A 24,256-nucleotide genomic window follows, 5' to 3' on the forward strand; every position below is an offset into this window, starting at 1 on the left:
TGGAGCTAAAAACAAGTCGTGAGGTTGGCTACCTTGTGTTTAACTTCAATCATAGCTTCTCTTCTCCTTTTTAAGTACTATTTGTGTTGGCTTAACAACGTGAATCTATCATTTCTATTGATGCAGTTGGAATATCATACTGAGGAAAAATATGAGAGAGAGAAATTGTTAAAATTTTGGGTATGTCTCCTATATGTCCTGAATTTTTATGCGGTCATCAGTTGATCTCCATGTTTAAGAAATTCATGTGTCCTACGGACTCAAGAAAGTCTTGTTGCTTGCAGATTCAATCATTCCTGGCAGGTGTTCCGTATATTGTCATAGGATTTAGGTAATTAATTATTGTATTCATATAATTACAGTCTTAATCTCTCTTAAGTCTTAATAGTTAAGACTAAAACGTTGTGCTGGAAAGTAACTCATTTTAAGTACAATTGATGAAATGGATGTTACCTAATGTAAACATGAACTGTGCTATGTTTCTTTGCATGCTTGACTAACGAAAATTCAACTTGGAAGTGATCGATGCCTTCTTTCATCTTAATTTAACATGTAGCTGTGATACAGGGATGATTCTGGTCGTCTTGTTCGGACAGAAAGACTTAGAACCAAAGATATTACACAGAGAGTAAAAATGAAGAACTACTGGCAGGTACATTTTAGCTGCCGTTAGATGCATAGTTGGATATGGATTTCTGAGTTGTAGTAAACTCCTGGCAATGACATTTGTATCTAGGAATCTAGCATTTTCCAGATGTTGATTTTCTTCTCAGACATCAAGGCACATTTTAGCAAACTTTGTTTTTGTACATGCAACCGACTCTTCATAGAAAATTAAGAATGATTTAATATCATCTCAAGAGAGCGCAAAAATCATAATCAGCTTATAAAAAATGTTGAATAGGACTTCACCTCCCCTCATTATTATTATTATTTTTTTGCTTGGCAGGGGGGAGTCTGCTTGGCTTTCGCTGACGAGGTATTATGCTGGCTGTATGGAACCGTCAAAGAAAGTGAGTATTATTAGACCCTTCATGTTTAGGGTGTTGCACAAACATAAAAGAAATGATGTTTGTAAATCTTCTACCAACTTTCTTTCAATTCATAAAGCAGTTATAAAGGACAAAGTTCTTCCAATGCCAGTTTCTAATGTGTTAATTTTCATTGTTTCAGATGCAGATTATATATTGCAGTTTGCTCCACCCTTCAACCGTTTGGAGCTTTTGCAGGCTCAGTCTTGTCCAGATGCAATTACTAGTCATCTGGATTTGTTGTGAACAATTTGAGACCTTACAGTCATCATCATATACACAATTCATTATACAGAAGAAAAGGGGAACCTCAACTTTGGGATTTCCCACAGTTCATGAACCTTTTGGGTTAGGGTATACTATGTGAATGCTGAGAATTGCATTCCATCTTTAGATAGCAATTCGAGAAAAGACATTATGCTCTCCTTGACTCACTGGAAAAATAGTTTCAGATTTCATTATTTCCAACTTGTTACTCCATATTTTCAATAACTTTCTTTCTTTCGAAAACTTTAAAAATCCTTTAACTTGTTGGAAACAGAAAGAATTGACTTACAATAATTAGGATATTGGGAAAGCATTTTCTTATGCACTTTATATTAAGAACACTACTTGAATGGGGAAAACGTTGTTTTGAAGGAGGTAATAGAATCAAATTTGTCGATGTATCATTGTAGAAAATTTAAATTAAAGTTCTATGCTCCATTTATGGTCCAAGTGATATTGAATGCTAGGGGTTTAGTATGTTAAGTAGGAAGAGAGTTATCTAGGTTAAGTTAAATACAAGATAAATGAAAGAAAAAGATGTTGGTTATCCATCATTTATATTTTCTTTATTTAGCCTATGAAATATGGAATTGATGTTTAAAATTCGGTCTAACGGCTTTCCTAGTTGCTGCCAACCTTAATGTATACACTATTATCCGAAATTTATAAGCTATCTTATCATCTGTAGCCTGATATTTAGATAAAAATCTCAAGGGATCTCCAAACTTCCAAAGTCCAAACTCTTCCATATTCCTCATGACTTCTCAAAATAAAAAATTGCAACAATACCCATACTCGTATATTAGTGTTTTTGAACATGCATATATTCGTTGAAAGAATATTTTTGTGAAATTGAAAAAATAAAAAAAAAATGTTTTCAAAATTCTTCTAATTTTTATGTCTAGGAAACTGGCTTATTTAGTACTTTTTATTTTTTATTATTTTTCTATTTGAATCTTATTTCAAGATTTTTTCTTTTAGTTCTATTTTCCTTTCTTTTAGTTAAAAAAAACTCCAAAGTCTACTTTTTTGTAGATCACGGTAAGGTAAGAGAAAGAGAAATTTCTAATATTTTTTCTATTTACTTTTTCGATAATCTCCATACTAAACGCGAATAGTGCTCAGCAATCAGTGTCCCCTTCCTCTACTTAGAATCATCACGCTGGGAACTCTGAGCTTGTTTTTCTTCCTATTATGTTACTATTCGGAATTTGGAATCTACACTACAAATTCGTTTCTTCTTTTCATCTTACCCACTCCACTTGGTAAATGCGGTGTAGGATGCAATGATGGCATGTTTCATTTGGCAATGCCACCTGATGTATTTTGATCAATGGTTATCGTGGTCATTACCAGCGCATGTTCCAACTTCCAAACATGATGGAGATAGTGTTGGTTTGTGTTTTTATTTTCTGTTTTTATTTTTAGTATTTTCTATTTTTAAGATTTTGTTAAAAAAAAAGTAAAAATAATAAAAATAATAAAATTTTATTTTTTATTTTTATTTTTTATTTTTTTTTTTTCCTTCGTAAAATCTAAAAAACAGAAAACACTGAGAATGAAAAGGTAAATTAAATGCACCCTAGTCAGTTTCTTTCATTCTTATGAACTCTTTGACTTTATTGTACTACTATGTGCTTTCCGCAAGTGCTCAAACAGTCAAACATTAACCTTTAAATTAAATATTGCAGAGATTTGCATGTGAATTGTGTCATATTTAACTAATTAGATGAGATCTCCATATTTGTGTTTGAGAATATAGATAACTTATACCAATCTTTGGTGTTAGTGTGATGAGTTAGGTTGTGTTTGGAGTTCACGTTAAAAAAAGGAGAAGTTCGTTTGAGTGCTTTGAACGTCCCAATTTTATGTTTGGCAATTTTTTAAGGGTGTGTTTGGCAACTACGTTGAAAGAGGAAAAGCACGTTACAGCTTCTTGAACGCTTCAATTTTTGGTTTGGCTAATTTTTCTATCTATGAACGCGCAGAAGTGATTTTGGTTACAAAACCACGTTTACAAGAAGCAAGAATTTCTAGCTTCTGCGTTGCACTACTGGCTTTTAGCCATTGACATTTAACCTTTATTTTTCTTTTACCAACTTTATCCTTTATACATATTATTATATTATTTATAAAATTCTTATTATTTCTCTTTACATGAGCTAAAAACATATAAAAAAAATTAAACATATATAAAAAAAATAACATTATAATTTAATGTCATGTCTTTTTTAGTAATTATCTATCTAAAAGGAATTTTAATTAATATTATCTAAACAATATTTATTTTATCAAAATCAATTTTAGTATAGAGTTGACAAACATAAATCATGTTGATACAAACTTACTTCTACCCAAAATTAATTTTATAAAATCAATTTTATTCAAACTCCAATTTGACTAACCACAATCCAATTTGTCTCTAAATGTACGTTTACACGAAGCTAAAAATTTTAGTTTCTGCGTTCACGTTGCTAATTACAATTGAGAAATTAAGTAAGAAAATTATTCCTCTTCTACCAATCTTATCCTTCATTTTTTTTCTATAAAAATGATGTAAGTAACCATATAATTTTCACAATAATTCTTTATATATGTTCTTGGTTCCAATTTTTTTTTCATCAAAATCTTTTAGATTTGTTTATTGTACTATATTTATGTTGTGTATAAAATTTTTTATTTTTTATTTAGTTTTATTCATATGAATTTTATTTACTTCTTATTGTAATTTTTTGTTCATATGATATATGTTGTTAGTTGTAATTATTATATTCTATGTTTGTACGGAATTTTTTTGTTTTTTGTTTTTGTTTTTATTGTACTTTTTATTGTACTTTATTTTTGTTTTTATTATATAATAATTATAAAAATTTATAGTCTAAAATGATACTAAATTAAAGAATAGTAACGGTATTAAAATAATATAAAATATTTTCTTTTTGTTTGAAATTATAAAATATATAGTACTCGTATAGTACTCCCTTTAGTATTTTTATGTATTAAAATATATTTTATCAATTTTTTATATGTTACTTTAAATTAGTAAATAAATATTAATTTTATTATAAAATAAATTAATAAGATTTATTTAAATATCTTAAGTAAAATGGTAGGATAATATAAAAAATTATTTATATTAATGTCTCTTATAGTAATTTTTCATCTAAAAGTAATTTTGAGTAGTATATTCCAAATAATATTTATTTTACTATAATCCATTTTGATACAAAGACAAACATAAATCACGTTAACACAGACTTATTTTTCATCAGAATCTAAGTTTACAAAATCACTTTTATACAAACTTCCATTTACAAACTATAATCCAAATACACAATTAGTTACCACAAAAATGTCACCCAAAGGTCAACAACAAGAGATCTAACTACAAGATTTCATAATCACCTCATCTTCTTCGCCTTCTATAAGATCTTGTCCGTTACCTACACTGCTAGACATACTTGACTCTCCTACCACATTGATTGGCATTGCTACATTGAATAAAAAAAAATGTTAAGAGCCAATAAAATTTATTATTTTTAGTCAATAATATTTAAAAGTATAAATTATAACTTAAAAATATATTATTGGATTGCTAGACAAAAAAATATTAGATTAATAACTAAAAATACTAAAAAATAATAAATTCTTTTGGTGGTTCAAGATATGCATTTTTTATTTTTTATATTGGGTTGAGAATGGTATTTTTTTAGATTATGGATTATTAAGGTGTTAATCTCAAATATGACACTATTTAATGAGTTAAACCTCAGAGTGGTCCCTGAACTTGCACTCGACCCTCAAAGTGGTCCTTAAACTTGCAATGGCCTCAATATTATCCCCGAATTTAACACATGTAGTTCACGGTCGTCCCTGAAGCATTTTTCGGAGAATATTCCTTAATGGCGCGCTGACGTATATGGAGAGGCGCTACGTTGGATATCTGACGTGGCTGTTATCATTTTTTAACTCAATTTAGTCCCTGAATTATTTTATAACCCTAATCCCCAATTTATTATCAGAAACCACTATGTTTCTTCTTCTCTGCTCTCCTTCGTCTTCTCTGCCATTGTTGAGTTGCCATTGTTGAACGTGATTTGAGTGGGTCATGATAGGTGGAGTAATAGTTGAAGTACCTGGTGGTGTGATAATTGGTTTGACCCTTACTTCATTGATTCTGGCATTGAATACTTTGCAAGCATTGTTACATATGTTGTCACATTTTGGTTGGGAGGGGAAGAAGGCCCGACTCCATGCATCTCTTCGTCATTTGGAAAGGTACTCTCATGCTTCCTTTTTAGCTCTCTAGATTTTCATCATCCCCTCAATGAATCCCTCTTGAGCAATAGATCTTACACACTCCCACAGTAATCCTTTAAGTTCATTGTCTTTCCACTTCTTATTGAAGTTTCTCCGCAAGTGCTATACACAAAATCTGTGGTGGACATCAGGGAAGACCTCCTGCATAGCTGTGATTAGCCCTTGCACGAAACCACTGAAATTGATAACTTACAATATCGGGACCCAAAATGGTCCCTCACCTTACATAAGTGACATCAAAATAGTCCCTACACATACATAAGTGACATTAGATTAATCCTTACACATGTATAAGTGACAGTAAATTCATCCCCATAATTTATTAAGTTCTACTCCTATCCCATTCTATCAATACAAACAATAACAATGTGTGAAACAAACCAATAAATATAGAAACAGAATCATGAAAGCAAAACATGGCTACAAAAAATACATCAACCTAAGGAGTTCAACCCTTACTAAAATACAATAACCAGTAAATAGCAAAGACATCGTTACATTTTACATGTCCAAAATGAAACACCACCCATTTTGGGTGTAGCTCCCTAGATCCTCTTGCAGCAGCTCAAAAAACCACCTCCAATTATTCGTGTTCTCCACTGGTACAATGGCATATGCAATGACGTAAATGGCTGCCAAGATTTGTCCACCAAATCTGATTTTTTGGAATGCTCCATCAAGCCTTATTAGAGGTCTGCATCCCGCCCTAAACCCATTCTTGCACCCATCCAGACAAATATACATCTTGTCAAAAGTGCGCTCTTCTGTTAAAGTTAAAGTTTCAGAGTGCTTCAGAGTGCTTCTGTTAGCTAATTTATTTTTTGTCTCCTTTGGGCAAGTATGATCATCATTGAAGGTTTTAACTTGCCAGCAAACAATCTCACTATCCTTAGAGATATAGATAACCCATGGACATTCCTCACCCCTACATAAAGCCCTGCATCATAAATTATCATTTTTCTTGAATCTAACTCTTCTACCTTCCTGGATGCAATACTCCCTCACAGCCTCCTTAAAATCCATCTTCGTGTTGAATTTCATCCCTACATCTAATTGGAGTTTTCCGAACCTTGTTTCTTCTCTGAAAACAGGAAATGAGTCGTCATCCTCTAAGTTAGGGGTGTCTTCATTTCTTCGAAATGCCAAGAATTTGTCTCATCTAACTCATCATGATATACATTATGAGCATCATAACCTCCAAAATTCGGGCCTTCATCATAACCTCAATTTGCTGCCTCCACCCATCATGACCCACTCAAATCACATTCAACAATGGCAACTCAACAATAGCAGAGAAGACGAAGGAGAGCAAAAAAGAAGAAACAGAGTGGTTTCTAATAATAAATTGGGAATTAGGGTTATAAAATAATTCCGGGACTAAATTGAGTTAAAAAAATGATAACAGCCACGTTAGATATCTAACGTGGCGCCTCTCCATACACGTCAGCGCGCCGTTATGGAATATTCCCCAGAATGCTTCAGGGACGACCATGAACCACATGTGTTAAATTCGGGAATAATATTGAGACTATTGCAAGTTTAAGGACCACTTTGAGAGTCGAGTGTAAGTTCAAGGACCACTCTGAGGTTTAACTCCTATTTAATGTAGGATATAGAAATAGAATCCTATTTTTGAGAGATATAAAAATCAAATTCTCCAATTTTAAAAAGTACAAAAATCGGACCCTTTAATTGCTCAAATCGAATCTTTCGATTTCTACTTAAAAAGATAAAAAATTTGAAATAAAAAATCAGAGTAATTTTTATACTTTTTACAATTTTAAAAATACTAAAAATTATAATATTAAAATATATCACTCATTTCATGTGCACTACAAAAATTAGCCTCAATATATACTTTCACTAACAAGAGATAGATGGTCCTTATTATTATTAGGCCAACAAATCAGAGAGGAAATGTAGGTCGTAACTTCATTTTACGCAAATGTATTTTTTTAAAGGTGGATTTTTTTTCAACTTTGGGCATGTTTAAGATTTTTAGTTTTTTACGTAAACAATCAATTATTTCAGTGTCAATATCATAAATTATTTATTAAATATTCAATCACACATACTTCTTTAAAAACAAACCGGTTTTTGTCTCGTTCAAATTATTGAAGTTCAGGTATTATCCATAGTTCAAACTTCAAAGACCTTAATTGTTAGCAAGGTGTTATTATCAGATCCTTCGCCGTTCAAAATTGTTGGAGGCATGATATGCGAGACACGTGGACTACAGTCCCACTCAAATATGTTTATCAGAATAAAATATATTGAATAATTTTTAATTAATTAACATTTACATTTTTTATTTAAAATAAATAAAATATTTTTAAAAAAATGAATTACTTAACTATGATGCGCAGATACTGACACGGACACGGGACACGCCGACAGACGAATTTTAAAATCTTACATAACACAGGGACATGCATATATATAAAATATAAAGTATTTTTTAGATAAATTATAATGATATTTTGATATTTTATTGGTATTAAAATATAAATTAAAATTTTTAATTATTTTTAATGTCTTATTTTAATTATATCAAGTATTTAAAATATTTTTTGTTTTAATAAATAATAATATATACTATAACTAAATTTATTTTAAGAATATATGTTAAGAATAAGACTGGACACGCAAACACGTAATGATATTTAGGTGTGTCCAAACGTAGTCGAAGAAAATTTTTTTATTTTTTATCAAGACACAGTTAGACACAGCAGATACACGAATGTCGGTGAGTGTCGTGTTCGGATGTCCACACGCGGACACGATAACTCAGCGAAGTGTCCATACTTCATAGTTTAATATTATTCGCTAATCACCAATCACATGCTACCAATTTACAAAAGAGAAGATAGAAGAATTAAAGGAGTGCAAAGTGTGAGAAGTGAGAACCCCGATTTATCCATCCCCAATAAATGAAACGTAAACACATTCCAAAATTAAATATCTGATTATTCTGTGTAGCCAGAAGAGAAGAGAAGAGAAGAGTGCGCTTTGTCTTTGTGGCGCACACTGTTTATTCTCTCTGCTATTGCTCTCTCTATCTCTCTCCACTCTCTGGCTAGCTACTACTTCTTCTTCTTCTACCTACCCAAACCCTAGTTTACTGAAATTGAGCTTCATGATTCGGTAGACAAAGAAAATAAACTAAAGGAAGAGGTATTGGTTATCACTATTAATAATAGCAATAGTGATAATAATAATAATTATTCTTCTTGTTGTTGTTATTATTATGTACGGTAACAGAGTGGCGGAGGGTGCGGGCGTTGATCGCAGGAAGCGAATCAACGACGTTCTCGACAAGCACTTGCACCGATCCTCACCCTCCACTTCCACCTCCGCCTCCACTAGGCCCATCAAGGCCCAAATCCAGGCCCAAATCCAAGCCAACAACTCCGACGCCACACTCGAGGAATCGGAAACCGACACCGGGGGATCGGACGTTAGTGCCTCCGACGACGGGGAAGACACCTCGTGGATCGCGTGGTTCTGCAGCCTCAGAGGGAACGAGTTCTTTTGCGAGGTCGATGATGATTACATTCAGGACGATTTTAACCTTTGTGGTTTGAGCAGCCAAGTTCCTTATTACGATTATGCCCTTGACTTGATTCTCGACGTTGACTCCTCCCACGGTAACTAACTGTAACTCACGCCTTCTCTTCTGATGTTGGATCATATTTTGCATTTGGTTTGTTTGATTCATACTTAAATGTGTAGGAGACATCTTTACAGAAGAACAAAATGAGTTGATTGAATCCGCCGCGGAGATGCTTTATGGTCTCATTCATGCCCGCTACATTTTAACAGGCAGAGGAATGGCTGCCATGGTATGATTCTTATTTCTTGTTCTAATTTATCTTGAGATATCCAACTGTTTTAACTGTGAAAGATGCATTGACTATCCAAGATAGTTTAAATCTTTTTGTGGTTAGAAATGGTAGTTTACTCTTAGCTGGAATTGAAGTTGGTAATGGTAATTGATTAAGTTCATTGGATTATGTTCTGTTATGTCATGTGCAGCTGGACAAGTACAAGAATTATGACTTTGGTAGGTGTCCGAGAGTTTACTGCTCAGGGCAACCGTGCCTTCCGGTGGGTCAGTCCGACATCCCTAGGTCGAGCACTGTAAAGATATATTGCCCCAGGTGTGAAGACATTTACTACCCGCGATCCAAGTATCAAGGTAGTATCCTTTTGTAGTTTCAAGTCTTGTGTTGGTGTTGAGCTCCTAGTTGCCAAGCTCTGTTTTTTTATCTCCCACGCATGTGTCTGTTGATTCATATTTTGGCTTTTAGGAATTTCCAATTCCACATCTGTTTTTAAATTTACTTTATGTTCTTCTTTATTAACCAACAAGAAAGAAGGCATAAAGAGATGATAACCAATGCATGAATGAAGTTAGATGACAATAAAAGCAGCAAAACCTTTCCGTACTTGGTGTGAACAATTATAAGGAATTTTAGAAACACTTATGTCTATCAATGAATGTATTAAAGTGTGAATTCCAAACGTCTAACACCTCATAGGGTTTCAAGTTCATGATCTCATTTTCTGGCATGAAATTAGCACCAATGCAATGCACCAATATCTCAATGTGCTGTTTGATATTATGCTTCCTATATACAAAGATATTTGGTATAACATACCACTGGATCATACAGGGGACGGGGTTTTAATCCATGGATATTTCTTTTTTAACTTTGGAATGATTGCATGTTATTTCATATTTCATTATTTTGCACATATTTTTTGGTTCAATTATACGATGAAACACTATAACCTGTACCCAAAGTTCCTTAACTGCATCTCTAGATATCGACGGAGCTTATTTTGGAACTACATTTCCTAACCTCTTCCTGATGACTTATGGTCATCTGAAGCCACAAAAGCCATCACAGAGCTATGTTCCAAGAGTTTTTGGTTTTAAAGTTCACAAGCCATGATGAAGAATTGAAGATGGATGGAATTTCAAAGCTTGCAAACAAAAGTACGAGTCGTCACATGCCTTGTTTTGCTGCCGCTGTTGTACTCCTAGATTTCCAAATTAATACAATCTACATCACACTGTTTTATTTATTTAGGAACATGTTGTAAAGTATATGCAGGCATGATTCGCGAGGCAATTAGTGTTTAATTTTGCTGTCAGCTTTGAAATCAGCGAGCTTTTGCAGACATTTTAATAGGTTATTTGGTTAGGTACAAAAATGCAATTATAATGGCATTACTTTTGTTTATTATAATTCCTTTATGGACTATGTACACACTAGAATGGAAGTGGTGGAATTCCTTGTAGTTCATTATTAAGAATTGAATATGGGTTTTTCTTTATTGACTGTACAAGAAGGATGGGTTTCCTTTTCTGGTGACTAGACGAAGGCATGTGTTGTAGCCATGGGCGAGGGAGTTTGAGATAAGACGCGAAGAATGTTACTGCCACAGATTTGGACAAGAACAGTTAATATGATAAGAGAGAGTATAATTATATTGTGAGTAAATTACCGATCCAGTTCCTGCTTTTTTCTCCGAATAACGTGACTTCTGATAAAATAAACAATCCACTTCAATTTCTGTCCTTGATCTGTCAGACAACGCGATCTTTCTGTTAGTACTACCATCATCTGATAACAGAAGTTGCTGATATGTTATGTTAACATACTGAGTTAGATGTCAAGTGCCAACATAAAATGAATGGAGACTTATTTTTCTCTAAATACAAATTGGTCAAGAACTTGTTATTTGTCTATATTCATTCAAATAAAATGTTGTTTTAGCATCAAATTGGTTAAGAGATTTATTTATATATTTGGTTACAATTCAGTTATATATTTAGATACAAATCATTTAATTCTGTATTTGCTATTTAATCTTTAATGGTTTTATACGAGAAAAAAGAGTATAAATGCAAAGGTGTCCAAAATATTATGAAATATTGAATATCTAAACTTCTCTAAAGAAATTGGAGATGAACTGAGAATGGTGAATGGTGGTTACAGCTGGCTTCATAAGTGGTGTTGTATATATTACCTCTTCCTGAAAATTTCTTAGAGGTTAAGGGTTGTGTGTGTGTAGTGCAAGCTGAATCGTTATATCAGTGTTAAGAGATGTACTTTGTTGTTCCATATTGCATAGTTTGGTTTATGTGTTAAGTTGAGAAAAGAACAAGGTAATAAGGACATGGAGAACTGAAAGATGGATATGCTGTGTCCTATATTAGGGCATTTGAGAGACATGGAAGATAGATGAAACCGATAGGGACAGCAAGGAGGAGCAAATGTTGGATAAGAACTAAGTAAAGGCCACCTACTGCAGTGCTATTACAGACTGGAGGCTTAGCTACTTTCGAGTTTTGAGTTTTATACCGCCTATGACAATAATTATACAACAAAAAGAAGACAATCAAATAGCTAATTAGGTACTTTGCAAAGTTGGATTTTCGTCCTTGCTAAGCTGGAGATATTGGGGTACATGGCACTTGGCACAATTGAATCACCTTGTGTTCTAGAAGATTCTTATCGTCAATGTGAGGTTACTTTGAAGACTGATTTGCAAGTATTTTTGTCCAAAGATCATAGACGCATGCATTTATAATTGAGAAACAAAAATGGGACATATATTGACCCTATTTGAATTAGAAATTACAAATGTGAATAAATGATTTTTATTTATAAAAATATGGAATATTGATTAATAAATGAATAGAATTAGTTTCACACTTGCAAAAAAATGTTTTCAACAAAGATATTCATACGTTAATTTTATTTATAGATAATTTTTTTAGTATTTTAAAATTTTATGGATAAAATCAGTAATTTATTTATTTTTTGTAAATACAAAATTAATTTGTTTGATTATACAGTTTCTAATTACTTTTAAAATTTCAGTGAGGGGGTTAATGACAATTTTGGCCATGTATTTTTATTTTTTACTAAGAAATACGTATTGCAAAGCATGAGTAAAAGAAATCAGAAACAAAGTTAACAATAATTAAAAAAAATTATCTTAATTTACTATGTATCACTGAAATTGTAATTATGAAAACAATTCGATAAGCGATAACAAAATGGAATCGATAATGCGACAAGAAAAAGAGTGCCATTAAAAAACCAAAAAACTTCCCCGTAATAAAAGGACCAAATGCGGAAAAAATAGGAGTGAGAGAAATAAGGAGAGAGAACGAGAGATAATATTAATAATTAAAAATAAAATTAAAAAAATGAGAAAAAGAAAAGAAATGGTGGTAGCAATAGCAATAGCTATAGGAACAGCATGGTGATGGTGCTTGTTAATCGCGATTGTGTTATCATCACCGTCCCCGAACAACAGCAAAGTGAAGCTGAAAACCCTAGCTAGCTCGGAGGGAAAACAGAACCGGTAACCGCTTCGGCATGATTCAGTGAGAGAGAAACCGGATCGAACCAAATCGGAGGAAGAGAGAGAGAGAGAAAGAGATAGTTATGTACAGAGAGAGAGAGCGAGAGCGAGGTACCAATACCAAATCGGAGGTTGATCGGAAGCGAATCAACGACGTCCTCGACAAGCAGCTGGAGCGATCGTCGCCGTCAACGTCGACGTCGAGGCCAATCAACGGCAAGGACAGGCCCTCCTCTCTCTTATCCGGCAAGTCCTCCTCCGCACGCGATCACGCCCTCAGGGACTCTCGCTCCACCGCCTCCGCCACTATCTCCAAGAACTCTAACGCTTCCGATGGTACTTTTCCTCTTTTTCTCTAATCTCTTCGAATATTTCTTCTATTAATTTGCTTTACGGATTTTATTATAATTATTCTGCCAATATTATGTGAAATTGTGGGAAGCTCATCTTATGTAGTAGTAATAGCTTCAGTCCGGAGTTATTCGATGTTAAATACAAAGCTAGGAAGGATATGTGTATTTTTCGTGTTTTTGAAACGTGAAGGAGTGTAAAGGTTTAGGTCTTTTGCGGTTAGGGATGTAACTTTGCTTTTTTGGTTATGTGCATTGGTTGCAGAGGAATCTGAGACTGACAGCGAGGAGTCTGATGTTAGTGGTTCTGATGGAGATGACACGTCGTGGATCTCGTGGTTCTGCAATTTGAGAGGGAACGAGTTCTTCTGCGAGGTGGATGATGATTACATCCAGGATGACTTCAACCTTTGTGGATTGAGCAGTCAAGTGCCTTACTATGATTACGCTCTTGATTTGATTTTGGATGTTGAATCCTCTCATGGTAAGCTTATGTTATGTTTATTCGACATTGCGACTCGTGATTATTTCCAGTGTTTCTCCATTTCTGCGGTGTGTAATACTTAATTGATTGTTATGTATGTTAAGAGTCTGAATTCAATCGGTTGTGTGTGCAGGTGACATGTTTACAGAGGAACAAAATGAGTTAATTGAATCAGCAGCAGAGATGCTATATGGTCTGATTCATGCCAGGTATATCTTGACAGGCAAAGGATTGGCCTCCATGGTAAGATTTTTCTGGCAACCTAGTTAATACCATTGTATTGCTTTAGATTCCAGAAGATTGGCATTGTTAATGTACTTGGGATTTTTCCAGCTGGACAAGTACAAGAACTATGATTTTGGTAGATGTCCAAGAGTGTACTGCTCTGGGCAGCCCTGCCTTCCGGTTGGTCAGTCAGATGTTCCAAGGTCCAGTACCGTGAAAATATACTGCCCAAGGTGTGAAGACATTTATTATCCGCGGTCCAAGTATCAAGGCAGTATCCTTTTTAATTATATATTGTTGATTTTTGTGCCATTTTGTGGATTGCAAAAGCATTTCTCTCAGAAATTTTATTTTAATATCACGCATATATCACTGCTTGCTTGTTTTGAGATTCATTTTTTCCCCATATGTCAAGTAAATTAGTTATTAGGGTAACTTTTGATTTTTGGTAATTCTCCTCTTACATTGTATGCATTATCTGTTAATGTTTTCTGCAATCTTGAAAAACCAAATTTACTTGTGATTGTGGATCAAATGCATTTTAAGCAGTTTTTACAGCTATAAGAAGGTTCCATCCCTTGTCAAGGTTTCTGAAAAGAAATCTTTTACTTGGATGCATTGCTAATGTGCACTAACTACCTGGTCCGTAATGGAGCATGGCAGTAATATTTAGATAGTGAATGACTTAATTTGCCTTGTCTGGATTCATATAATCGAGATATTTTGACAAGTGATATCTGATATCTGGAGAAGTGTCTGTGTCTTATCCAAAAACTAATTTGGGTTCTTGTCAAGTAAAATTTTGAGCTGCAATTTTACTTTCAGCTGTTTGTTGGTTGTACAAATTCAATTGCCTTCTATATTTGCTTTGCTTCCATTTTATGTAGCCATCTTTTTATTAAATGCTGATGAGTATGAATCTTGGGATGTATGAATTGTCTTGCAGTATAATTATTTCGGCTTGAATTTTTATTGGCACACTGCATTCTCCCGTATCCTTTATATTCCACATTTTCCTTAAGTTTGTTCTAGACATTGATGGAGCTTATTTTGGAACTACATTTCCTCACCTCTTCCTGATGACTTATGGACAACTGAAGCCACAGAAACCATCACAGAGCTATGTTCCAAGAGTCTTTGGCTTCAAGCTTCACAAGCCATGAAGCTTAAATTTGAACCTTCCAACGAAAGTAAGAGCCTGCCCAAGTCTTATTTATAATTCTTTCAGTCCCCTTGCAACACGCAGCTAATAGTATGCTTTTTCCAAAATGAGTACAATCTAGACCCGCTTATTTTATCTGTTTTAGGAGCGTATTGTAAAGAAAATTGCAGACCTGTCATGCAAAATGCTTAGTTTCACTTTCAGCTTGGAGTTCAGTTCTGTGAGCTTCAAGTTCAATGAGCAAGTGGTTAGGTGCTTAAGTGTTCTGTTAATTGCTTATCAAAGTTGTATTCTTGCGATTAGTCCCACTTCATGTTGTTTATCATCATCTCAGATTACTGATCCCCTGCTATTTTATATTGTTTTATTCCATTTACTCCCTTCAATTTACGCATCGTTCGAGTTTGTTGATTTATCCTTCGTCAATTTGAATCACATTTTAATCTGTTTTTACATTTTATAATTCAATTTCTACGATGTTATGGCCTTTCTATCAGTCAAACATCACTAATGATCGTATGAAATTTGAATAAGATGTTTCCCCTTGTCCATTAGTCTGTATGTGATCTCTGAAATTTTGACTATTTTTTATTCTCGTTTGACATTTGGAAGTTGGAACCACTTTTGAATCGCATTATATATGTATGCCGAATCTTTTTTATATGAGCGAATACTAGAGTTTGTTTAGTCTGTATTTTTATTTTTAGTATTTTGTTTTAAAAATTTTGTAAAAAAAATTATAAAATTATGTTTTTTCTTTTCACTTTTTATTTTCCCTTATTTTTTCTTTACAAAATCTGCAGATCTTAACCTTTTACATCCAATCAAATCAAAGAGTGACATAGTAGACATAGTACTACTACCCCAGAACAAATGTATGTCAATATAAAATAATTTTATATGTATGTCAATATAAAATAATTTTATATGGTCATCTAATAACGAATATCTAAAAGAATAAAATGGTCTTCTAAAAAAATCGAATGTGATTTTGGGATTTATTACNATTTGTAATTATACCATTATTTGTTCTTTCTCATGAGTTTTTATCTCATGATGGAAGAGAAAAATTTGGATGAATCCCACACTAATTTATTCTTTTCTTTTTAATTTTTTATAGTCATTCAAATAATGAAAATTTTGATTTTTCATCTATTTTTTTATTTATTCTTTTTTATCATATTCCTTTGAACCAAATAATATGTTAATGTATCAAAATTAAATTTATATTTTATATTATAAAAAATTGGTCATATTATAAAGTGCTACTGACTAGTGAACATGATACTATTGTAAAGTGCTAATATTTAAACCAATGAAAGGAAAGTCTAGCTCTTGCTACCCATAAGTTAGTCAAATACTTTTAGTCATCATAGCAATTACCTTAATCAATACGAAGCAAATTGAATTGGATTGACATGCAACGACGAAAGAACCACAAAAAGAAATAAAACTATGTAGCAATGCTGTTTCAATAACAAGAAACAGTTCCGTGCAATTGGACAGAGTGAAATCTCAATCAGATATAACATGATTCAGTTCAAACAATCCGGTTCTCTAAACATAAACTAATAATTTCGTAAAGCTATTGCCCAAAAGCTTGCACAAACCAAAATGCTTAACTCTCAGTTTGTTCCCTCAACCTCCGGATAGTACTCCGCACAGTGACGGCACTAGCGGTGCTGCCAGAATAGAGCAAAACAAAGTGAGCATGTTTGAGAACAAAAAGATATCAATTTGAGTAGAAAGAAAGAAGGAAGAATGGAACATTACTTCAATGTGTAGGCACCGCCTGCTTTCACTTTTCCACAATCCTTGCATCCCCATATTCCTACAGCCTTCCTCTTCACAGCATACTGCAACCGCCAACACAGTTAAAGAAATTATCAAAACATAAATCACTTAATATTCTAAAGACTCCTTTGGCTGGGTTTCGCTCTTACATACCTTGCCACAAAATTCACAGAAGAACTTGCTGTGCTGACTAACCTCCATCTTCTTAATCTGCTTCCGCAGACTAGCACCATATCTGGTACCTGTCACATTAAAAATCCAATAAATTCAAAATTGCGAACTCAAAAGAAATAATGCATATATACTTATTGACTATTCATTTTAAACCTACCATCAATTATGCGTATACTAAGAGAGCGCATTTTAGGTTTTCAAGTGAAAGCGTCATTACGGAACGTACCATATTTTCCGACGATGCCTGCCTTCTTCGTTCTCTTAGTCTGCAATTAGGGGATGATTATGTAAGTTAGTAAGCTTCATGATCGAAAAGAAAAGCGACGAGGCATTGGATTCGGGAAAGGGAGAAGAGAGAGAATACCATGTTTTCTGGATCGAAGGCGCTGTGTGAAACAAAAGTGAGAGAGCCGCACCCAAACGAAAGTGGAGTACATAACTTGCGCACCGTTACGGAAACCCTAAAAATTCCTCTCTCATGCCATGGATTTTTCTTTTAATAATGAATAATTCATGGTAGACAAATGTTTGCAATTCCGTTGTAGTCTAGGTGGTTAGGATACTCGGCTCTCACCCGAGAGACCCGGGTTCAAGTCCCGGCAACGGAAACTTTTTGCATTTTAACCCTTCTGTTATATTAATGTTAAATGCAAAAGGAAAAAAAATATTAATTTCCTAGTATTTCTTATTATTAAATTTTAACCCTTCTGTTATATTAATGTTAAATGCAAAAGGAAAAAAAATATTAATTTCCTAGTATTTCTTATTATTAAATAATTTTGTTAAATAGGTTTAGCGTATCCTAAATGTTTCTGAGCAGGATTGTCATATCTCGCTGGAAATTTCTGGAATTTATGAGTATCTAAGTGGTCAGAAGGTGAATCTAGAGAGTAGACTATGGTAGATTTCTAGGCATTCCTAATCTGGAATTAAAGACAAATTCCTTCGCTTTTCATAGACAATCCAGTGGTCTAAATCCCAGACTTTTTGCATGGTTATTAATAAAGTATGAAGCAGGCTTTTCATAATGGTAAGAAAGTATGCTATCTGCAAGTGCAGAAGAAAATTGCTAATTAAATCTGTCGCTAGAACAGTGCTTGTTCCAGAGAGTCTTCAAAAACAAGTATATTATGAACCCTCCTTTTATGGGAATGGAGAATAATTCTGGAAGAAAGGTGACTGAAAAGGGGCTATAAAATGGTCTGTGAAAGATGGTAAATCTAATTCTTGATTGGGTATCCTGTTTCACTTTGCTGATGACCCTCTATGGTCCACTTTGTACTGTTCATTTCATTTATAAAATACATCTTATCCTTGAAAGGAAAAAAAAAAAGTTATCACTAAACAGTTGACACCATAAGACACAAGAAGCTATATAAGCAGAGAGCATAAGAAAGTACATTAGCTATACCAAAAGCCATAAGAAGCTATATAAGCAGCCATGAGAAACTATGTACCCAAAATACGGCCACAGGAGTCTATGTACCCAGAAGATCAGCCATAAGAAGCTATGTACTCAAGAACAGCCATGTGAAGCTGTGTATCAAGCAAGATCTAACCAGTCCACATTTGCTATATCACTAAAAGCCTTAAGAAACTATGTACTGAAAAAATAGCCATAAGTTGTTTTGCTGGTATCCAAGATATAGGCAAACAAGAGAGGGATAGAAACCATGTCTCAAAGTAGATTTGGTTTCTTAATAGCTACTTTTTCAATTATGTGTCTGAACTTTTCTTGCTCAATGATCTGCTCCAGAATTTCATCTTCCAAAGCGGATGAAAAGAGTTGACGATTTTGAGCCCCACCTTCGGTATGAAAGAACACCAACTCTGACAACTGATCCTTCACAGCTTGTCGACCACATTTTTTCTCGTCCGTTGTCCCCTTGGTGATCAAATGGTAAGTAAACACAAGCTTCTTTTGGCCGAGCCTATAAGCACGGCTTATTGCTTGCTTCTCAACCGAGGGATTCCACACAACATCAAGCAAAACAACCCTGGAGGCACCTACCAAACTGATACCTTCGTAACAAGCCTTGGTTGATGCTAGCATTACCTTTACTTTGCTGTTCGGATCATTGAAAGTGTGGATTGAAGCCTGACGAAGCTTTGCTTCTTGTTTTCCATGCATTTGTAACACCTCTCTTCCTTCAGTCCAACTAAAATGCTGCTTCAGCTGGCTCAGTAGAAGCTTCAAAGGTTCAATGAATTGACTAAAAACCAAAACTTTTTCATTGAAAATTCCACTGATCCTGATAAGTTCCATTAAGAACTTTGTTTTGGCACTTTCGTTGGGGTTCAATCTACACTTTTGTATCTTCTCCTTGTCTTCAGCTAGCTCGCAAAGAGAAGGATGAAATGCTGCTACAGACTCTTCGTATTCTAATTTAAGCACATTATCAAATCTCTTCTTAAGATCTTGAAGCAATTTCTCCTGCAACTGGGTTGGCTTCAATATGACTACCAACTGCCTCAACCCTGGGAGACTGTCTTGCAGTATGGTTCCCTTGTATACATGAACAAAAGGTTGAATCATTTCTCGGATCTCTTTCAATATCTTTAATTTTCTACTGGTATCAGTAACCTTTCCATATGAACTGACAAGATATCGCCATCTCCCTCTATGTTCATCTCTTGGATTCAAATCAGCAAATTTAGGCCTTGCCAAGCACAGTGTGGTGTATAGCTCCCTAAAGTTATTTTGAAAGGGAGTTCCGGAAAGGATGATGCGTCTCTTTGTTTCAATTTCAGAGACGGATTTCCATACAGCAGATGTCTTATTGCGGGGAGTGTGCCCTTCGTCAAGAACTAGCAAACTAGGCTGTTCAAGAAGGAACTTCCTCATGACCTTGTCCCGGGAGCCCTCCCGGGTAAGTAGCTCGAACAATTTGTAGCTAATTCCCAAGATGCTTTTGCCAAGCTTCCAGGAATAAAACTTAGCTGTACGACAATTCCGCTTTGCTGCCTGAGTCGAAGCATTTCGACCAAATTTATTGATAAGATTAAGAGCTGTTTCATTCTCGTTGCCAGAGTATTCAGAATTGTTCACATTGTGAAAGGGAATGTCAACCTTCCATATTTTGAACTCCTCTTCCCATGTAAGGAGCATGCTTTTAGGAGCAATGATCATTGGTGAGCATGCTGGATATAACTTCATGTAACTCTGGATAAATACAATAGCAAGACGGGTTTTCCCCGTGCCAGGAGCATGAGATACAACGCATCCATTTCCAGTGTTTTCTCCTTTAAGCTGATCAAGAAAAATTCCACCAGCTAAATGACTCCAGAGAAATTCAAAAGCTTCGCATTGATGAGGATACATAGTCTTCTTCACTCCAGGAATCATATCCCACACTGTCCCCTTGTGATTACCAAGGTTATAATCATCACTCAAAGAAGTTCGATCATGAAGCTCATCAAAGACAGACCGGTCAACATCATCCCCATAATAATAATAATCTCTCCTGTCAGATTTTTCCCATGGACTTTCAACCTGCATACGCCAAGGTATCGTATCAACGCACAAATAATTAGTTGAAAATGGCACGTAAAGAGTAGAATGACATAATTTCTATATACTCACTCACTCATACATGGATAGATCATCAGTTAACTGCATAACTTTAGAGCCACCTTAATATCCAAAGCCATTTGCATGGCAATACAATCAATAACCACATACTCTATTTAAGTGATATACCATGTAAAGAATATAACATGCAAGATGTATGTAATCCCTAGAGCTAAAGAAGAAACTTACTAGATAGGATGTAGCCAAAAATAATTTAATATATTGTGAAACAAGCAATATAAATGCTCAAATTTATCTGAGAAATGGTAAGCTTTAACTCATTAATCACAAGCATAGAAATCAGTTGCAAACAATCCACAAGCAGGCTCTATTCTAATGTGTATATTAGATCAAAGGCAAATGACTTACAAAAGGAGGAACCCAATTCTTGATCTCCTGTGCCACATGCAAGCAATATTTACAGATAAGCCCAATTTCCTCATCAAGAACAAGATTGTGTTCCCCTTTTCGACAGCGAAAAAAAGGGGGTGTGTTAGCATCACCTTCCACCGGAAATTGATCACGATCAGCATTATTTTCACCCTGCTGATGAGAAAACATAATTTACCTTCACTAAAATCATATAGCATAGAATGTGACTGTTGTAATAGTGGAGGGAAACAACCAACCTGAGGAGCAGAAGCAGAGTCTTGTTGGATAACATGAAGACCAAGCTCCATCTCAGACCAGATCCTATCTATTTCTTTCTCATCTTGGGATTTCTCAGCTGGCAGTTCCTTAGTTAAAAAAGTAAACTTGAAAGGAAAATCCACACATGAATTTCCCTCCTCAATGCTTGACTTGCTAGACAATTTACCCTTCTCTTGGGCAACACAATCCTGAAACTCCCCACCAAGATCTTGATCTTCTATCTTCCTTGTGAATTCAAAAGCAGATCCCTTTTCCCTCTTGGAACCTCTGCATTTGAATTCATTAGAACCATGTCCCTCTTCAACAGGATCAGAGCTGAAGCCACGCTCCATCTCAGCCCAAATAGCATCCAACACTTCCTCCTGGTCAGTCGATTTCTCCGGTGGCGCGTGCTTCTCACTGTTGAAAGGGGACCTTGTTGGCACGTCCATGGTCACCACAGTTGCACCTGATTCTTCTTCCACAGACTCCAGCAGAGGCACCTCTCCCTTGCCAAACATCATATCCCTTAACATGCTAGCCACATCAACACGCTTCCGCTTTTGCTTCTTCCCTTCAAAATTGGCCACATTGTTCATACATGCATCCCTCTCTACGCTGTAGTCGTCGTCATCATCATCATCCTCCTCCTCCAAATCAGTTTCTTCTGATTCATAAAGAGACTCGTCGTCGTCGTCTTCGTCCTCCTCCCCCTCCTCCTCCTCCTCGTCCTCCTCCTCCTCCTCCACATGTTCTTCTTCATCATCTTCACCTTGCTTCCCAGGTTGTTGCCCTTCTTCCTTTTCTTGTTCTTGTTCTTGTTCTTGTTCTTCATCATCATCAGCAAGGCAAATTGGTTGACTAAAAGTCCCAAAAAGGAGGTTCTTCTTGCTCTTCGGGAAATGGGAACGAGTCCTGTGTGCAACACTCTTACCATCGGGGCTGAGACTCTGGTCAATCAAAATGTCAACCCCAAATTTTCTTCTTTTCCTCGTTATATCTTCTCTGTTCTCGCCCTCCTTCACATTCTCGCTGTCTCTGTTACCGCTGCCTTCTTCTTCTTCTTCTGTGCTGCCGCGTTCAGGTTGAGGTTTCGGGGGAGTTTCCCCTTTAACGACGACTTCGTCATCGTCGGAGCTACTAAGGCTCATGGTGGTTGTGGCGGGGGTTCTGGAACGAGTTCTGGAGGCAACAGGAACAGTGTTGGAATGCATGGTTGCAAAAGAGAAAAAGAAATGTCCTTTTTTGAGAGTATGGCAGGAAGCGAGTACGAGAATTTTGCCCCTTTATGGGAAGATCAACCTGAAAAGATTGCTTTATTTCTTCCCGATAACCAGTGGCGTTTCTTAAAAAAAAGAGGAAAAACAGAAAGTGTATATTAGGGAGGAGCGAGAAGAGAGTAGTGAGTAGTGTGAGTAACAGTAACGGTAACAGGATTGAGAGAGTGAATGGTGAATGGTGAAATAGGAAGACCAATCAACGAAAAGCGCCACTGCTCTGCTCTTCTACAACTTCACCAACAAGCAGTCAAGCACCAACAACACACCATTCAATTTTCCTTTATCCTTTAATTTGTAGAGTAATGCTCAGTCATTAACAAATATTTTTTTTTGTCTTATATTTATATTTACAAAAATTGTGTGCATACAAAATATATAATTTATATCAAAAATATTATTTATATACTAAAATTATTCATTAAAATTAATTATTAATATATTTATGTATAAATATGTGTGTAATTTAATTTATTTTTAATATGTATTTATATTTTAACATATATTTTATATTAGTGACTGATTTTAATATATACGTAACATGATTAAAATTTTTAAACCAATGTATACTTCAAAAATATTTTAGTATAAAACATTCATATAATGTACTTTGTGAAACAAGTGAAAAATAAATACGTTTATATGTAATATCGTAAACTCCGTGGCCATATCCAAATACTATATAAAAATAAAGATAATATTGATACTCTATATTATCATATTATCTTTATATAAAAAATAGACAAAAATATATTTAGATTTTTATACAGAGTATAGATGTACTCTTAAATTTTTTAGTGAATTATTTGTACATACTAAAATAAAATTCTGTTATTAATTCTATTTTTTGCAATAACTAGGGAAAAAATTAACATCATTTAAACGTATTTAACACATATTCTAAAAATAGCTACAATTACTTATTATTAAAAATTTTCTTTTTTCGAATTACTCTTTATAGATTTATTAAACATAAACACTAATTCAATAACAGCAAAAAAAAATAATGATTCGATGTCAATTTTAACATAAGTAATTTTATAAAAATGTTTTAATAATGAATCAATATTCTACTTTGACATAATTAAGATAGGACAAAAATATACCGAATTATAGTGATAATAGTCAAATAAGTTAAAATAAAAAAAATTCCTATTAATAAGTAAGTAAAATAGAGATGTAGTCTAAGTAAAAGTTATTTTTGAAGTAGTATTATTTTTTCTTTTCACAAAAAAAAAAAAAAGTCAAGCAAAGATAAAAGAGTTCTCGTAGGAAAGCATAAAAGACAAGTCACAAGACAAAAACTAACCTGTAGAAGAAGGAGATGAAAAGCTACTCGTAGAATGAAGCAACGGTAAGCCCACACCAACAAATCACTTCCAAAAAGCAAAGAGCATGGAGACGTAAAAGCTATAATTTTAAAATTTACGTGTTGACATATCTTATGTTGTCTCTGTCCCAAGTTCCAACTTTCATATTCATATCAGTGATCATGATAAAGAGTGATTTTCTTTGTATAATCATTAATTTAGCAGATAACCCGACAAAATAGCGGGATCACATTAAAAAAACTCGTGTCACCAAT

General features: G+C 34.4%; 5 protein-coding genes and 1 non-coding gene across 11 annotated transcripts in view; 4 read left to right on the forward strand and 2 right to left on the reverse strand.

The window, feature by feature from the left end:
• The window catches only part of LOC107642612 (decapping nuclease DXO homolog, chloroplastic), a gene marked incomplete in the record, with an annotated part of 5,337 nt that extends 3,601 nt beyond the window's left edge, over positions 1-1,736 (forward strand). The window contains 6 exon segments of the mRNA XM_016346017.2: positions 1-23; positions 127-180; positions 285-331; positions 568-652; positions 950-1,013; positions 1,174-1,736. Coding sequence (XP_016201503.1) covers positions 1-23; positions 127-180; positions 285-331; positions 568-652; positions 950-1,013; positions 1,174-1,277 — 377 coding nt within the window.
• LOC107642614 (putative casein kinase II subunit beta-4) lies at positions 8,489-11,120 on the forward strand. Of its 5 annotated transcripts, none has more exons than XM_016346019.2 (4): positions 8,489-9,265; positions 9,351-9,460; positions 9,654-9,816; positions 10,446-11,120. In XM_016346019.2, the coding sequence occupies exons 1-4, from the start codon at positions 8,866-8,868 to the stop codon at positions 10,574-10,576; spliced, it is 804 nt and encodes a 267-aa protein (XP_016201505.1). In that variant the 5' UTR covers positions 8,489-8,865; the 3' UTR covers positions 10,577-11,120. The 5 variants fall into 5 exon arrangements, with proteins under 5 accessions (XP_016201505.1, XP_016201509.1, XP_016201504.1 ...); XM_016346023.2 differs by having other exon boundaries at positions 10,426-10,553; XM_016346018.2 differs by having other exon boundaries at positions 8,491-9,265; positions 9,654-9,819.
• Positions 12,776-15,636, forward strand: LOC107642615 (casein kinase II subunit beta-1). Its single transcript, XM_016346024.2, has 5 exons — positions 12,776-13,340; positions 13,620-13,838; positions 13,972-14,081; positions 14,172-14,337; positions 15,096-15,636. The coding sequence occupies exons 1-5, from the start codon at positions 13,088-13,090 to the stop codon at positions 15,224-15,226; spliced, it is 879 nt and encodes a 292-aa protein (XP_016201510.1). The 5' UTR covers positions 12,776-13,087; the 3' UTR covers positions 15,227-15,636.
• Positions 16,655-17,672, reverse strand: LOC107641645 (60S ribosomal protein L37a). The gene is made up of 5 exons (XM_016345128.2): positions 17,558-17,672; positions 17,420-17,459; positions 17,173-17,261; positions 16,999-17,081; positions 16,655-16,907 (listed from the first exon to the last, which is right to left on the reverse strand). The coding sequence occupies exons 1-5, from the start codon at positions 17,558-17,560 to the stop codon at positions 16,844-16,846; spliced, it is 279 nt and encodes a 92-aa protein (XP_016200614.1). The 5' UTR covers positions 17,561-17,672; the 3' UTR covers positions 16,655-16,843.
• On the forward strand, positions 17,729-17,801 carry TRNAE-CUC. The gene has a single exon. It is a non-coding gene; the product is annotated as a tRNA-Glu (tRNA).
• LOC107640013 (SNF2 domain-containing protein CLASSY 3-like) lies at positions 18,404-22,936 on the reverse strand. Of its 2 annotated transcripts, none has more exons than XM_021122890.1 (4): positions 21,394-22,936; positions 21,134-21,307; positions 18,839-20,686; positions 18,404-18,747 (listed from the first exon to the last, which is right to left on the reverse strand). In XM_021122890.1, exons 1-3 carry the CDS (start codon positions 22,606-22,608, stop codon positions 18,872-18,874), a joined length of 3,204 nt encoding a protein of 1,067 aa, XP_020978549.1. In that variant the 5' UTR covers positions 22,609-22,936; the 3' UTR covers positions 18,404-18,747; positions 18,839-18,871. The 2 variants fall into 2 exon arrangements, with proteins under 2 accessions (XP_020978549.1, XP_020978548.1); XM_021122889.1 differs by having other exon boundaries at positions 21,134-21,310.

This window comes from Arachis ipaensis, chromosome B05 (assembly GCF_000816755.2).
Source record: "Arachis ipaensis cultivar K30076 chromosome B05, Araip1.1, whole genome shotgun sequence".
Classification (NCBI taxonomy): Eukaryota; Viridiplantae; Streptophyta; class Magnoliopsida; order Fabales; family Fabaceae; genus Arachis; species Arachis ipaensis.

What these genes read in the sequence shown, in the direction of transcription:
- LOC107642615 (XM_016346024.2), top strand. Translation starts at nt 13,088, where the DNA reads ATGTACAGAGAGAGAGAGCGAGAGCGAGGTACCAATACCAAATCGGAG. An exon ending in GGATGTTGAATCCTCTCATG is followed by an intron (nt 13,839 to 13,971) that starts GTAAGCTTATGT and finishes TTGTGTGTGCAG; the next exon opens with GTGACATGTTTACAGAGGAA. An exon ending in GCGGTCCAAGTATCAAGGCA is followed by an intron (nt 14,338 to 15,095) that starts GTATCCTTTTTA and finishes AGTTTGTTCTAG; the next exon opens with ACATTGATGGAGCTTATTTT.
- LOC107642614 (XM_016346018.2), top strand. Translation starts at nt 8,866, where the DNA reads ATGTACGGTAACAGAGTGGCGGAGGGTGCGGGCGTTGATCGCAGGAAG. An exon ending in CGACGTTGACTCCTCCCACG is followed by an intron (nt 9,266 to 9,350) that starts GTAACTAACTGT and finishes TTAAATGTGTAG; the next exon opens with GAGACATCTTTACAGAAGAA. An exon ending in GCAGAGGAATGGCTGCCATG is followed by an intron (nt 9,461 to 9,653) that starts GTATGATTCTTA and finishes TGTCATGTGCAG; the next exon opens with CTGGACAAGTACAAGAATTA.
- LOC107640013 (XM_021122889.1), bottom strand. Translation starts at nt 22,608, where the DNA reads ATGCATTCCAACACTGTTCCTGTTGCCTCCAGAACTCGTTCCAGAACC. An exon ending in ACTCTGCTTCTGCTCCTCAG is followed by an intron (nt 21,311 to 21,393) that starts GTTGGTTGTTTC and finishes TTTTCTCATCAG; the next exon opens with CAGGGTGAAAATAATGCTGA. An exon ending in AGAATTGGGTTCCTCCTTTT is followed by an intron (nt 20,687 to 21,133) that starts GTAAGTCATTTG and finishes TGGCGTATGCAG; the next exon opens with GTTGAAAGTCCATGGGAAAA.
- LOC107641645 (XM_016345128.2), bottom strand. An exon ending in TCTGTGAATTTTGTGGCAAG is followed by an intron (nt 17,082 to 17,172) that starts GTATGTAAGAGC and finishes TGGCGGTTGCAG; the next exon opens with TATGCTGTGAAGAGGAAGGC. An exon ending in GGCGGTGCCTACACATTGAA is followed by an intron (nt 16,908 to 16,998) that starts GTAATGTTCCAT and finishes CTATTCTGGCAG; the next exon opens with CACCGCTAGTGCCGTCACTG.